Source organism: Bombyx mandarina, chromosome 13, assembly GCF_030267445.1.
Source record: "Bombyx mandarina strain Sakado chromosome 13, ASM3026744v2".
Taxonomy (NCBI): Eukaryota; Metazoa; Arthropoda; class Insecta; order Lepidoptera; family Bombycidae; genus Bombyx; species Bombyx mandarina.
The window spans coordinates 4466487-4480680 of NC_143220.1; the positions used below are offsets into that span (position 1 = coordinate 4466487).

Here is a 14194-nt window from a genome sequence, read left to right on the forward strand (position 1 = left end):
CCTACTTTTCGTTGAACTAGTTTTATGTCTTGTATGAATTATAAAATCGTTTTTATTGCGTTAATGGGTATTCATATTTCACATAGTATTAAGTGATTATCGGAGTTTATTGAGATCATAACTCAAACACCATCTTGAGACGTGAAGACGAAATCAGAATTTCGTTATTTAACAGTGACAATTGTTGACTGTTTTTATAATAATCGACCCTTGAAACGAGAAAGAATAAGAATAATAATGTTCCGCGACAGAAATAATTTAAGTTAAACAATATTTGTTTCTGATTTGACATGGAAACATCATCTAAGAGGTATTTCACTTATCAACTTTATATTGTAGTGATTTATCTGTGCACCTTTATCGATTGTTTTTTTATTAGATATTGTGACAGATTATTTGACTGTTGCAGTTGCATTATTTGGTAGCTTTCTCGAAAAAAAATTCACAGTTTTATTGCGTAAATTCTGAACGATGCCAGTGATCAATTAATCAGTACATGCTAGCTTTTGATGCGGGCTGACTCGTCGTGCGTAAGTAGCATCTTGAAAGAACACTAAAGCAGCCACGGCAAATCAATTCGAAGATTATATTCTAAGCTACAAAGCAAAGCTTTTCTTGCCTTCATTCCTAAATAGTATTTAATAAGTGTCTATGAGAATACGATTTCTTAGAAGCCAGACCTTAAGCCACAAAATACGAGATAGTATACGTTTGAAAAACTATTAGAAATTTTGCAGCATTCGGCAATAATGATTATGTCTGAACACTAATTTCAGAGAAAAAAAATCCCTTTATCGATATCCTATGTCCCATCTCCGCTCTCTTCTCAAGATGATTTACGTTAGCCGCTGACACTAAAAATGTGGGTCAGTTTGGGAATTAAAATTTTATGAGGACTTTGGGTGTATCTAAAACGTGCGTAAAGATAAGCCGTATTACCGAAATGGATTACCTGCTTACATTATGAGCGTCTCTTAGTTTTTACGATATGTATAAAGAGAATATGTTTTTATTCCACGTATGATAAGATTAAATGGGGCTATCGTGTTTCCCAAAATGTTTGAAACATTATTGATATTGGAACAAGATTATTAGATGCGAATACATTATGTTTTATTGTTCTAGATGAGCAGATTCATTGTGCACGTTTAGTTATGTTGTTATCGGATCCCGGTGACGTGCCATGTGAATGTCACCACACACGTCGTGTGGAAGTTTTCTTAAGTGGTTACTGGAGCCCATAGACATCTACAACACAAATGCACCACCCACCGTGAGATATAAGTTCTAAGGTATCAGTATAGTCACAATGGCTGCCCCACCCTTCATTATGAAACGCATTACTACTTCACGGCAGAAATAGGCAGGGTAGTAGTACCTACCCGCGCGGACTCATAAGAGGTCCTACCACCAGTAATTACGCAAATTATAATTTTGCGGGTTTGATTTTTATTACAAGATGTTATTCCTTCACCGTGGAAGTCAATAGTGAATATTTGTTGAGTACGTATTTCATTTGAAAAATTGGTACCCGCCTGCGGGATTCGAATACCGGTGCATCGCTCAACACGAATGCACCGGACGTCTTATCCTTAGGCCACGACGACTTCAAAGGGCTGCGCCGTGAGTCCGCACGGGTAGGTACCACTGCCCTGCCTATTTCTGCCGTGAAGCAATAATGCGTTTCGGTCTGAAGGGTAGGGCAGCCGTTGTAACTGTATTGAGATCTTAGAACTTAAATGTCAAGGTGGGTGGCGCATTTGCGTTGTAGACGTCTATGGGCTCCAGTAACCACTTAACACCACGTGGGCTGTGAGCAGGTCCACCCACCTAAGCAATTAAAACCCATTTTTTGTTTTATGATTTGTATTCTTATTACCAAAACTAACTTAGATTAAATTTAGATTTTAAATTACCAACAGATTGAACAATCATATTTTATTCGCCTAATTTTCTAAAAATCTATCTTTCAAATGTACATCTAAAAATTTGAACATATTCCAAACAATAATAATATACCCCTTCAGAATGAGAATTTAAAAATATAGTAGGTAGCGAGTGACCTAGGGAGGGAGTGGGGGCTAGGGGGTTGATATACTTTTGAGTTTGAGCTAAGGTTACATAGGAATTGAGCGCGGGTGCGTTATCTTGGTGAAACAAAACAACTTTAGCGCGTTAGCTCCACCGTTGCTTGCATAATTCCTCACGCAATTTTGTTATTTGTCCTGCGGACAAAGCCCGCCAAATCTTAGCTCCATGATTGAGATATTCGATCATTACCACCCCTTGGCTGTCCCAAAAAAATATGGAATCGCCTTAAATTCGGAGTTGGAAATGGCGGGATTATAGGTCATAGTTATGAATCGAGTCAAAAATCGGTCAAGATCTTGTTGTATCCTACCCAAATAGCTTTCAGTCTCGTTTGTTTCTGCGCGTAAGAAAGCATTCTGGACATCAAGCGCGCTGACTTTTTTGATTTGACTACCTATATGGTTGTGTATAATATTATGGAGACTATGTATAGAAATCTCCATTTCTTCAACTATAAAACAGACAGTAACACGAAAATCCGACAAGACAATGTTTTCAACTTTTGAAATTATTTGTTTAGTCATTACCGGCGTAGGGCGTCCTGTGCGGGGTTTGTCGTTAATAGAAGTTCTTCCTCCTTTGAACTCAGCACAACAACGCGCAACCGCAAATATATAGGAACGTGAACCCTTAATGTTGCTCTCAAGGCTTGATTTACCAGCTCCGTAGCAATATTTTTCAAGCAGAGATACATATTTTATTACCTCGCGAGCTTCAATTTTATCCATTTTTAAGAACAGGCTCCTACACGATGCAAGTAATAACTTCTATTTTTTATATATTAATTGCTTTCTATTATTATTATACCTAATGTCTGAATCAGCCTGCCAGTATATATTTTTTGCTATCCAAAGAGAAAATAGCGCATTATCACTATTTATTGAACACCCTTCGTATCTTATCTATCTATCATAATGGCTTAAATGAATACGAAGCATATGTTATTTATGAACGACAAAATCTCCTATATTCTCGTTAATAGAAATCATTAATAGGAGAATACGTGAGTCATTGAAAGCATTTTACTTTCCTTAATAACCTAATGGGTGGAGATTAACCTCGATAAAGCTTGTAAAGATCCATAGATAGTCCCATTCTAAGTTTATCTTGGTCGAATCAACCCGGTGTTACTTGTGGTGATTGAAAGATTTCCCAAGAAACTTTTATTGAGCATCACAAGGGAATCTTCCGGCTTTTGGTGTTTTGGTTACGAGGTTTTATATTGGACTAGTGAAACACAGCAACGCTGGGTTGAGAACAGCGCTAATTGTATGAAAAAATATCAATTTCTTGAAACTACTTACACGCCACTTATCCTATCTAGATTGTATCAGAACGAACCAGTTTGGTTATTCTGATTATGTTCTGAACGTTAACCAAAATCCGTTTGTTAGGTTTTGCTTGGAAGAGTAACAGTATCAAATCAATCCTCACAAACTTAGGCGTTTATAATGCTAGTAGGATTGACTTTTGCGGTCAGAGGATCGATATGAGAATAGCTTAATCGACGATGCTCTTCAATCGAAGGTGAATATCTGCAGGTCTCATAGAACTGATATGATGATATGGAAGAGGTATTCGTTACTACAAATCCACGTACCTTTATCACTTAAACATGTTTTGCAAGCCTACATCGGTATCACAAGCTTGCTAAGCTCTGCCACGAAGCTACCATCGGTTCTTTGGGGCTTACGACAAAGGGAAGATCTTCCACCGAGCGGGCGACATTGCTCGGTAGACCGACGGTCCGAACGTTGTTGTTCGGAACTTGTATATGTTGGCTTGAGGGTAGATATTATCTTGTTGAACACCAAGTAAAACGATGTCACATTTTGATTCCTGATTTAATCAACAATATGTTATCTTAACAATTCACTTTAACACTTGTCCAACTTTAACCAGTACGTACAACAGTCACTGAATCACACAACGTAACAACGATATAGTAAGTGCACCAGGCAAACGCAGTCCAACGAATGTTCATTTCAAGGCACGTTCCGCCTTTTCATACTAGCCGGCGCAGCTGGCTTATGAGTCACTTCTGTTGCAGCTGTTGTTTACGAGTTTCCACTCGTACGACACGGCCGGCGCACCTGGCTTGTGTGAGTCATTCCTATTGCACGTGCTATATAACATAAATATCGTTAACGCCGTCACGGCCATACTGACGTGCGCTCGTCCTCGTGCGCGCATTCTTATGGTATGTCTGTGAACAACAAACGTGTTCGTTCATCCTGACATTAACGGATGCAACTTAAAACGTGGTCTATGATATTAACAATCTAGTACGGTTCGGTTCGCATAATTCTTCAGAAAATCCTATACTGGCTATAAATAACCTTCAGACTGCTTACATACCTGGGCCAGGTATGTAAGTATGTCCCTTTTAACTTAGACCGGAATTGTTATCCCTTCAGTTTTTCGAACTGGACCGGATAATGCTAGACCGAATCGCAATCCCTGTAGCTAATTGTTGTGGCTAATCTGGATGAAAATCCCTATAGCTAAGCCATTGGACCGGACAGACCCTTCAATGACTTCACACTTTCTTTTTTTTTTTTTTTTTTTTCTCTTTTTTTTTTTGCTAGTCCGGATTAACATCTCTCTAGCCACATACAATTCTCTTTCTTTTTCTTTTTTTTTTAATCTGCGTGTACGGTAGCGTTTGTTAAAACATTTCTTAAACCAGAACATTTATACGGAATTTCTTCAGAAATAGTGCGAGACCGACCATCGTTTTCTACATTTCCAACACCTGCATCTGAGGTGCCTGAGCTTACAGACATTGTATCACTACCCACAGACTATGTTTGCTGTATCGCTATTTGCGGACAAAAATGTCGCTTCTGTTGTCAGTGATAGAGTCGTCATCATTAAGATCAGTTTCATGAACAAGATTAATTAACCCATCTGTGTACGCCGTCACGTCATCGTCACTATAATTTTCAGAAATTTCTAGTAGGCCTGACGGGCCTCGAGGTATTTCACGTAAGTTTTCATGGGGAAATTTGTACACTCTATTAGAACTATTTACATGTCTCAATTTATACCTATCGTTTTCCAAAACTGCAGTAATGTTGAAGGGACCTTTACATTTTCGGTCAACTTACGAAAACAAAATCCCCAGCGGAAAAGAGGTTGACTTTAGCTTTGCCTCGACTAAACCAAGCTTCTGTTTGTGCCCTTTTTTTATGTTTTCGCCGGTCTTCGACCGTGCTAAATCAAGATCTAATCTAGAGGGATTATCACTCTGTTGAAACTTTAAGATATTTCAAGTGAACTACCCTGAACGGCAAACGTCTACTCTATTGGAGTAAACCCTGTTACTCGACAACGTGCACTATTAAGGGCGAGTTGAATATCCCCTAAGTGCTCTTACCATCATGATTGGGTCTAAGTTACTTTCAGATCAAAGAGTGACTTGTTCATGAAACCGCTTACCATTGAATAAATTACTATGACTTTGTTTTATAAGACTACATTCTGACCCTGAATGGAACATAAAGGGGAAGCCAAAACCACTTATCTGTAACACACTGAAGCTCTGGAACACACGTTGACGTCTCTGGTTGCACCTGCCACAGCACCTGGAGCAGTGTCCGTTTTTCTTCTTGTAGAGCATGGAACACCCAGAAGCTACATGACTCGCATCACCGCACACGTAACAGCTGACTTGCAGGCGAGAGCCGGGCGCCCACGGATGAGGAGGTTGTTCAGGTTTTGCTGGAATATCGAAAAAAGTTTGAGAGCAGTATCTGTCGCAACACCCTTCGGCACGATGCCCAGGTTTTCCGCAGAAATGGCAGCTTCCACGAAAAAAAACTTCGAGAGCGTTTTGGTTCTTTATCAGGATCTTCGTTTTTTCTTTTGAGGGTAAAGCCACGTAATGTGTGAAATAGACGATTTTTTGTGGTAATAACGACAGAGTTCAATTCCCGACGGATTCTTTCATCACACTGCGACAGTATTGATATAACAAATCCGGTGGCTATTTGTTCTGGCACATTAGCGTCGGGAATCTTCTTTATAAGTTGCCATAGCCGGATACCGGCTTCAGCTGGTCCCTTTTTGCTTTCCATTTCAAATTTAATAACCAGGTCGAAGTGGTCTTGCATCATTAGATAATTTTGTCAGCATCTCTTTAATAGTAGGCCAGGATATCTTACCAGGCTGTATTTTTGCGAGGCAAGTAGCAGCTCGAGCCTTAAGCGAATGTGTGAGAGTCAAAATTAAATCGACACCATCCAATACTTCAACTACTTTAAACGGCCCTTTAAACTTCGTATCTAATTTCGTTTGATTATGCTCTTCGTATTAATGTGTGGACGAGCTCACAGCCCACCTTGTGTTAAGTGGTTACCATAGACATCCACAGCGTAAACGCACCACACACCTTGAGATAGAAGTTCTAAGGTCTCAGTATAGTTACAACCGCTGCCCCACCCTTCAAACCGAAATACACCACTGCTTCACGGCAGAAATAGGCAGGGTGATGGTACCCGTGCGGTCGATGGCACTATACGGAGCACCCGTCTGGTGCCACGTCCTTACCCACGAGAACGTCGCCGCGCTGCGACGCCGGCAGCGCGCGATCGCAGTCAGAGTTATTCAATGATACCTCACAGTCTCCTACGAGGCGGCGCGCCCTAGCGCAAGTGCAGCCGGAGCGCGGGGGTTCCAATATCGGCAGTCTGTGCTGGAGGCGTGGTCTCGTCGTTTGGCGGACCCGTCGGCCGGCCTCCGTACCATCGAGGCGATCTGCCCGGTTCTCGCGGACTGGGTGGGCCGCGACCGCGGAAGTCTCACCTCCGGCTACCTGTGCAGACTCACAAGACATTTTACCACCATGCAAACTTCTTACCGCAACAAATCTTACCAGCCACCACGCAAACTACAATTTTACGGGTTCCACCTCTCTTACACGATGTTACTCCCACACTGAGGAAGCCAACCGCGAACACATGTCAAGCACGCACAAGCACGCACTTCACCGGAAAAACCTGCATCCGCCAGCGGAACCCGAACACCGCCGCATCGCCAGACACGAACGCACCGGACGTCTTATCTTACAGGTCACGACGACTTCAGATGTGTCAATTTTTCTTCCCCACGGAAACTTGCTTGCTTTCTTGTTTGCTTGCTTGCTGGAGCCCGAAGTCATCGAACGTGTAGTGTTATTGGTATTGAATCGAGTAGATTCTAAAATTTCAGCGACAATTCACAGTCTCATGTCCTGGTTTACTCTACTAGTGCCATGTAACTCTAGCAGTAGTCATTGGCTTAAAAACGATTCGTGTCGGAACTACCCACTCGTCATGACAGATCCATTATTGCGATCGAAGTTTCACTTGAGATTTGCACTTGCCTTAATTTCTTGCAATAGCTTGTTACGTGTTGTATTTCCGTTAGTAAATGCCATGTGATGAAGTCGACAGTCAAACTGGGCAACATGAGCCAGAACGTAAGATGTGACGATTTCTTCGTGGCTCAGATCTTCCATCGAGGTAACAGAGACGTTATTACACGACTTACGTATGCTGCATTCACGCTCTTGTGGCGTACCACTACTAGTATTCTGATCTGCATCATGTTTTTTTGCTGTACTTCGAACATGTTCAAACACGTCACGCCAGTGAGAGTAGAGTCCTGATCTCACTTCTGATGTTGGCTTGAGGGTAGATATTATCTTGTTGAACACCAAGTAAAACGATGTCACATTTTGATTCCTGATTTAATCAACAATATGTTATCTTAACAATTCACTTTAACACTTGTCCAACTTTAACCAGTACGTACAACAGTCACTGAATCACACAACGTAACAACGATATAGTAAGTGCACCAGGCAAACGCAGTCCAACGAATGTTCATTTCAAGGCACGTTCCGCCTTTTTATACTAGCCGGCGCAGCTGGCTTATGAGTCACTTCTGTTGCAGCTGTTGTTTACGAGTTTCCACTCGTACGACACGGCCGGCGCACCTGGCTTGTGTGAGTCACTCCTATTGCACGTGCTATATAACATAAATATCGTTAACGCCGTCATATATATGCGCTTTATCTTGAAAATGTCGTAAGCGAGATTGAGGCATCTGTCAATTATCTTGCGTTGTATGATGGCTACTCGCCACAGTTCCGTGTTTGAAGGGTGCTAAATATTATGATAAATACATCTTATTCGTACGTGTTTAGGTAAACTTAGTATTCGAAAATTATAAAATAAATATAGTATTGCGAAATTAAAAACTTAACAATGGGATTATTAGTATTTTAAAAATAATTACGTTCAATCTTCGATAAGACCGCCAATTGTACTTTTTTGTATTTAATGTTTCGCATTGTTTTTTTTGTGTTTGATAAAGAAAACTCTCTCCCTCTCCCCCTCTCTCTCTCTCTCTCTCTCTCTCTCTCTCTTCATCGCGACTGAAACTTAAAAATAGTGCCACAGAAACACATATATTTAACTTACGGAGTGCAAATATTGGAACAGTTTACCCTTATATTCAAATGCACCAATTGATTCGAAATCTGCGATGCAAACGTTTCGAAGTTGCACAAAAATCTTCTATTTCATCCTTTATCAAATAACGGGAACGCGAATTCAGTCTAGTACAGCGGTCGAATGCGAGGGAAATTTTCATTTTCTGCCGATCCGCACTTATACGGGACGTATGAAACAATGAGCGGTGGCAGATGTTCATTTCGGTAAGCGATAACCACGTTGTGGAATACGTGAACGTCGACCGATAACCAAAATCAGGAACGGACAATCTTAGCAGCATTTTATTCAACCTGCTCTGTTTTAGCGAGAGAGAAAGAGACAGAGAGAAAAAGAGAGAGAGAGAGAGAGAAAGAGAGAGAACAGGTACACTTTATTGTACACCAAAACACAAGATAGATTTAATAACATTCAAAAACAGATACGCCTTTACAATAGGCGGTCTTATCACTAAAAGCGACAACCGTTTAATTTACAGAAATTCTGGAAATTATAAAAATATAGCAGGTATGTTCCAGTGCACTATAGAAAATACATTATTATAGAAAATATAATTATATTCATACAAGAAGTTGATATATAAATAGTCTGGGAGACAAAGCAGTTACGAAGTCGACTTTCGCTTTAAAACAATTGGGGTCATGATAATGCCATTTCTAAGAGTTTCGATATAGCATGGATAGCAAGTATTGGTGTTAGTTGAGCGAAACTCAACTTAAAGAAATGCCATTAAAACGAAATAAGCCTTGGAACTTAAACAGATCACACCGATGAGAACTTCTTCTAGATTAACTGCTATTTGTTCAAGGTTTGTGTTTATGAAGGTTACTTGTTGTTAATCTATTAGCGATTAGTTTACATTTAATCGGCCTTTAACGGCCGTCTGGTGTAGTGGTAAGTGACATGGTCACTACACAAGGGGGTCGCGGGTTCGAATCCCGCCAAGGGAAGATATTTGTATGTTAAATATAAATGTCTTTTCCAGGGTTATGGATGTATATTAAAATATATGTATGTGTATAATAAAAATCTTACATTTATTTCCGTTATCTGGTACCTGTAACACAAGTTCTTTACGAACTTATCACGGGACCAGTTAACGTGGCGTGATTGTTAGTAAATATTTATTTTATTTATTCATTTAATCAATCGCACAAGCGTCGCTAGCTTAGGCGCGTCATAGCGCTTAGAAATCGCTGTGGGGAGTTCATTCTGAAGTTGGGTGGTAAGCGGCAGAAGTATTAATTCTGATAATTTTTTAAAAATTTTATTGCCCTTGTAGACAGACGACCATGGACTGCCTGCTACCTACTGCCAATTCTTATACGTCCAGTCCTGGTGAGACTGGAAAGGCCTCTAGATTACCAGTAATCTCAATAAAAAAATCTTATAAATCAATCTTAAAATAAAGCTTCTGAATAAAGCTCGCAAAGAAATTTTTGAAAAGAAAAGGGTTTGTTCTGGTAAAATTTATATTTCTGCGGAAATTTATATTTCTGAAAACTGTGCAAAACCATTAAAACTATGAAAGAAAATCACTCGCTAGTTTATTCATATTTCAAAAATGATTTTCTAAATTCACTGAATGAGAACAATTCAAAATGATATTGAAATGAAGCAGTATTTTTTTTCTGATGCTACCGATACTGTGTTCAATCTTAACAAGGTTGGCACTGTATTAGTTATTAAAACTGTAAAACGAATTAAATAAATTTTAAAATGGACTAAAATAGATAGACAGCGGCTTAGCTTTGTCTCTGGCAATGCTGAGGTCCATAGGGGACGGTAAACACTCAACATCAGGTGGGCTGTATGCTCGTCTGCATACAAGGACAATAAAAAAAACAGTTTTTCCTGATTCTAATGATACTCTACCAGCAGTATTAAGTCTCCCTGTCATCGTGGCGTTTGCAACAGTGCCATCATATTTAAAATTCATTAAAAGAAAAAATCGATAGATTCGTAAATAAATTTTGCTTCTCACTGAGATAATTATTTCATTAACACTTTTAATTGCTACTGTATTAGCTTAAAATCCATGCTATTTTATGTGATTGATAAATATAACAATTGTCGAGTATCGAAATCACACACACAATACACGTTTTATTTCAAAAATATCCATGGCCGGGCAGCCCTATAGCGGATATATCCGACACTCATTTACCGAACCTTTTGTTTCGGTTCGAAAACATTTTCATTTCTTCGTCCACACTGGAGAGGGTCCTAGTTTGTTTATCCGCAATTTGAGGATATACCACAAGCGTCTATACTTTAGCGATTCTCCGCGTACTGATTTCGTTTTGATTGTGAATAAATTTCGGTAACAGAGGTAAACACCGCTATTTGCCCGAATAAGTGGAATTCGTTCTGACAAAAATGTTTCGGATTTGTTTCCTTGTATTATTATATGGTGAAGGTTTTTATTTTCTTCTTTTGTTTTCCCTTCGAGGAGAAACTATTTAGAATTTTATTTTCGTATATTATAGACTTATCCATTCTTTCCAGTCCAGTCTTTTATCGAGTTTTAAAACTATACTATAAATAATGAAACCTTATTAATATAATTTTTATCTCACGTTCGGTGGTGGCTTTTACGTTTTAGATGTCTATGAGCTCCAGTAACTAATTTAAACCAGGTGGGCCGTCGTCTACCCATCTAAGCAATAAAAATAATTGTTTAGGTATATATTGATATGTACCAATTTCATTTCAAGACGATATATTATCTAATTACTAAAATAATTATTGTATTGTAATAAGTATTGTAAGCAATAAAAAATAAATAAATAAAAAATATATTTTTGCTGAATCGGAATGAATGAGCTCATAGACCACATGGTATTAAGTCCTTTCCGGAGCTCACTAGTCATTAACGGCGTAAATGCGCCAAACAAATAGAGGCATGAGTTCTAAGTCTCAATACTATAGTACAACGGAATCACCAGCTTTCAAACTGGAACGCATTACTATTTCGCGGCAGAAATAGGCGAAGCGATGGTACGTGTCTATACGGGCTTACAAGATGCTCTATCACTAGTGAAAAATTCTGACCAGTAATTTTTTTTTACATTGTGAAGTTTTGGTATATTTTTTTAGTAACACCATTTCCCCAAACTCCTCCCTTAATTCACGATGGATAAACATCTCTCTAAAGTGCTTATGAGTTCTTTTGTAATTCGCTGATTATATGGCGTTCAATAAGCATGTTTAGGACATAAAAGTCAAATTAATTATTTTGAAACGTGAAGAATCTAGAGTGTGCAAGCGTCTTAGCTAAAATACTTTTTTGTATGTTCGCAGATGAGGAACCGTTTCTATTAAATTAATAACACGCTAAATTTGAATCAAATGCGAAGCTATCATTCAAAAATGAACACTGTAAAATTTCAAATATAATAAAATTACTTGAACGAATTTTGAAATGTGAATTCTTAACATAAAACCTAAACATAAATTATTACGAGCATTAAACATTTTATTGGATAAGGATAATAATATTAAGTCTGTAATCATTTATAGCATGAAATGTTATTTCATTAGCCTTTTATTCGCTTTTAGAATGGGCAACATTGTAATTTATTTTGCAAAGTGAGTTGAGTTTTATGACGTGAAATAAATTGCGCGTATTAATGGTGGAACTAAAGTTTGATACAGTAAAAAAAGCCTGTTACTTCTCTTTTAGTCGTTTCTAGGGGGTTATTCTTACTTTTTTGTTTATAAAATTTATTTCGACTTACTCCGTGGTCCAGTAGTTAGCAGCCCTGACTGTTACACTGAAGTTCGTGGGTTCGATTCCCACGTCGGGCAAACATTGTGTGATGAATAGATTTGTTTGCTCTTTGTCTAGGTGCTTATTATGTATTTATGTGTATATTTAAACATATTTAAGTATTTTTATCATTCTATTTTACTCATAACACAGGGGATCTTAAAATGTGGCCGGATGACCGTGCGTTATTTAATTTTGTTTCTGTTATATTTAATTCTGTTCCGAAATATAATTATTCTTATTGTATTTATTGTTGTGGATGACCAGACTCACTCGGTATTATAACTACTCAATTTTATATAATATCTCTATCAATAGATATTTGTGGTTACGTAAATAAAAAATAGGTAAAAGGCAAAAACCTTTTAGTCCTTTTTCTCCATTGTTCGTCAACCGATATTTTATTTAACAACTATTCGACGACGATCTGTAGATCTATCAATAGATGTTTGTACTTTGGTAAGCACATAAGAAGCTATACTTCTTTGGCGTAATTGTGTTGGTTATCAACTCACGATTCACAAAATTCGTTATAATAATGTGTTAAAATCGGATTACTGATCTATTTTCTTAAACTTATCATAAAGATAATATAATAATTCAGAACTTTTGGGAACCAAAGTATCATTAGCAAAACCAAATAGAATTTAGATCGACCACCGGGTAAATAACAGCAAGTCTAAAAGTTTACTCACAAACTATTAGTATTAACAGTGGAGGTCTTATCTACTTTAGCTGGTAAGCAGTAATGCGTTTCGGTTTCAAGAGTGGGAAAGCTGCTGCACAATACGATTGAGACTTCTCCTACATGGCTAAAGGTGGTATTTAGGCTGTGACGTCGTTCACGAATCTCGAAAAAAAAAGCACGACTCAACTCAACAAATTCGAGATTAATAAATTCTATTTGACCATTGTAATTCGTGTGTGTTTTTCGCGCAGAGCTCCCGAATAAGCCGGTTATCTTTGACGAATTCGGCAAGGAAATATCCGGTGCGGCGGGCCCTTACAACGAGGGTGGGGACTTCAAACTTATTTGTTCAGTAAACGGGGGTAAGAACAATGATTTTATGTGAATTTCCTGCTACCTCATTACTAGTGATTCTATACCCGTTGAATGTTTCAAAGAATTTCAACTTGGAGACAAATACTTTTCTTTAGAATTTATGAAATTATTAATGTCGATTTGATCTTCGTTCAATTTAAGGTGCCTTTGCGATGCCTTTGTATTGTTACGTTCTCGTGGGTGTTTTGTGTGTATAATTGTTATATTGGTACTTTTGATTTCATTTTCTATTTTCATTAAATTTTGGGGGCTAAGTCTGTGTATACAATTTTGTTTTAGCTATAATATATAGTTTTTGTGAATGTGTTGTTTTAAACAATTGACATCTTTTCAACTGGTAATCTTTATATAGCTTCTTCGTATGACCATCATTCACTTAACAATTTTTTAAATATAGGTACACCCACTCCAAGAGTACAATGGCTGCACGGAGACACAGTTTTAACGACTTTGGGAGCCAGTGACCTTCAACCTTCGGGGATGACCAGAACTCTAGTACTAGTTGTGAAGAACGCTACTAGGTTGCATTTGTCCGCTGTTTACACTTGCACGGCTGATAACACACTGCTGTCTACACCGCAGAAGACTAGCGTTCGAGTGGATCTGTATTGTGAGTAAAGTGTAATTTTATTGATTACTAGCTGACCCGGCAGACTTCGTAGTGCCTCAATCGATAAATAAAAGATACATCAAGGGGACACATCAAAGGAAAAACAAAATTGTCTGTTTTTATATAATTCCGAGCTTTTTTATATTTTCTCACCTTTTAAA

General features: G+C 38.3%; 1 protein-coding gene across 5 annotated transcripts in view; it reads left to right on the forward strand.

The window, feature by feature from the left end:
• The window catches only part of LOC114239787 (adhesion molecule nephrin), a 241423-nt gene that overhangs the window by 189232 nt on the left and 37997 nt on the right, over positions 1–14194 (forward strand). For all 5 annotated transcript variants that reach the window (XM_089732570.1, XM_028170173.2, XM_089732571.1 and 2 more), the window contains exons 5-6: positions 13300–13410; positions 13821–14033. In XM_089732570.1, coding sequence (XP_089588696.1) covers positions 13300–13410; positions 13821–14033 — 324 coding nt within the window. The remainder of the gene's footprint in view (positions 1–13299; positions 13411–13820; positions 14034–14194) is intronic.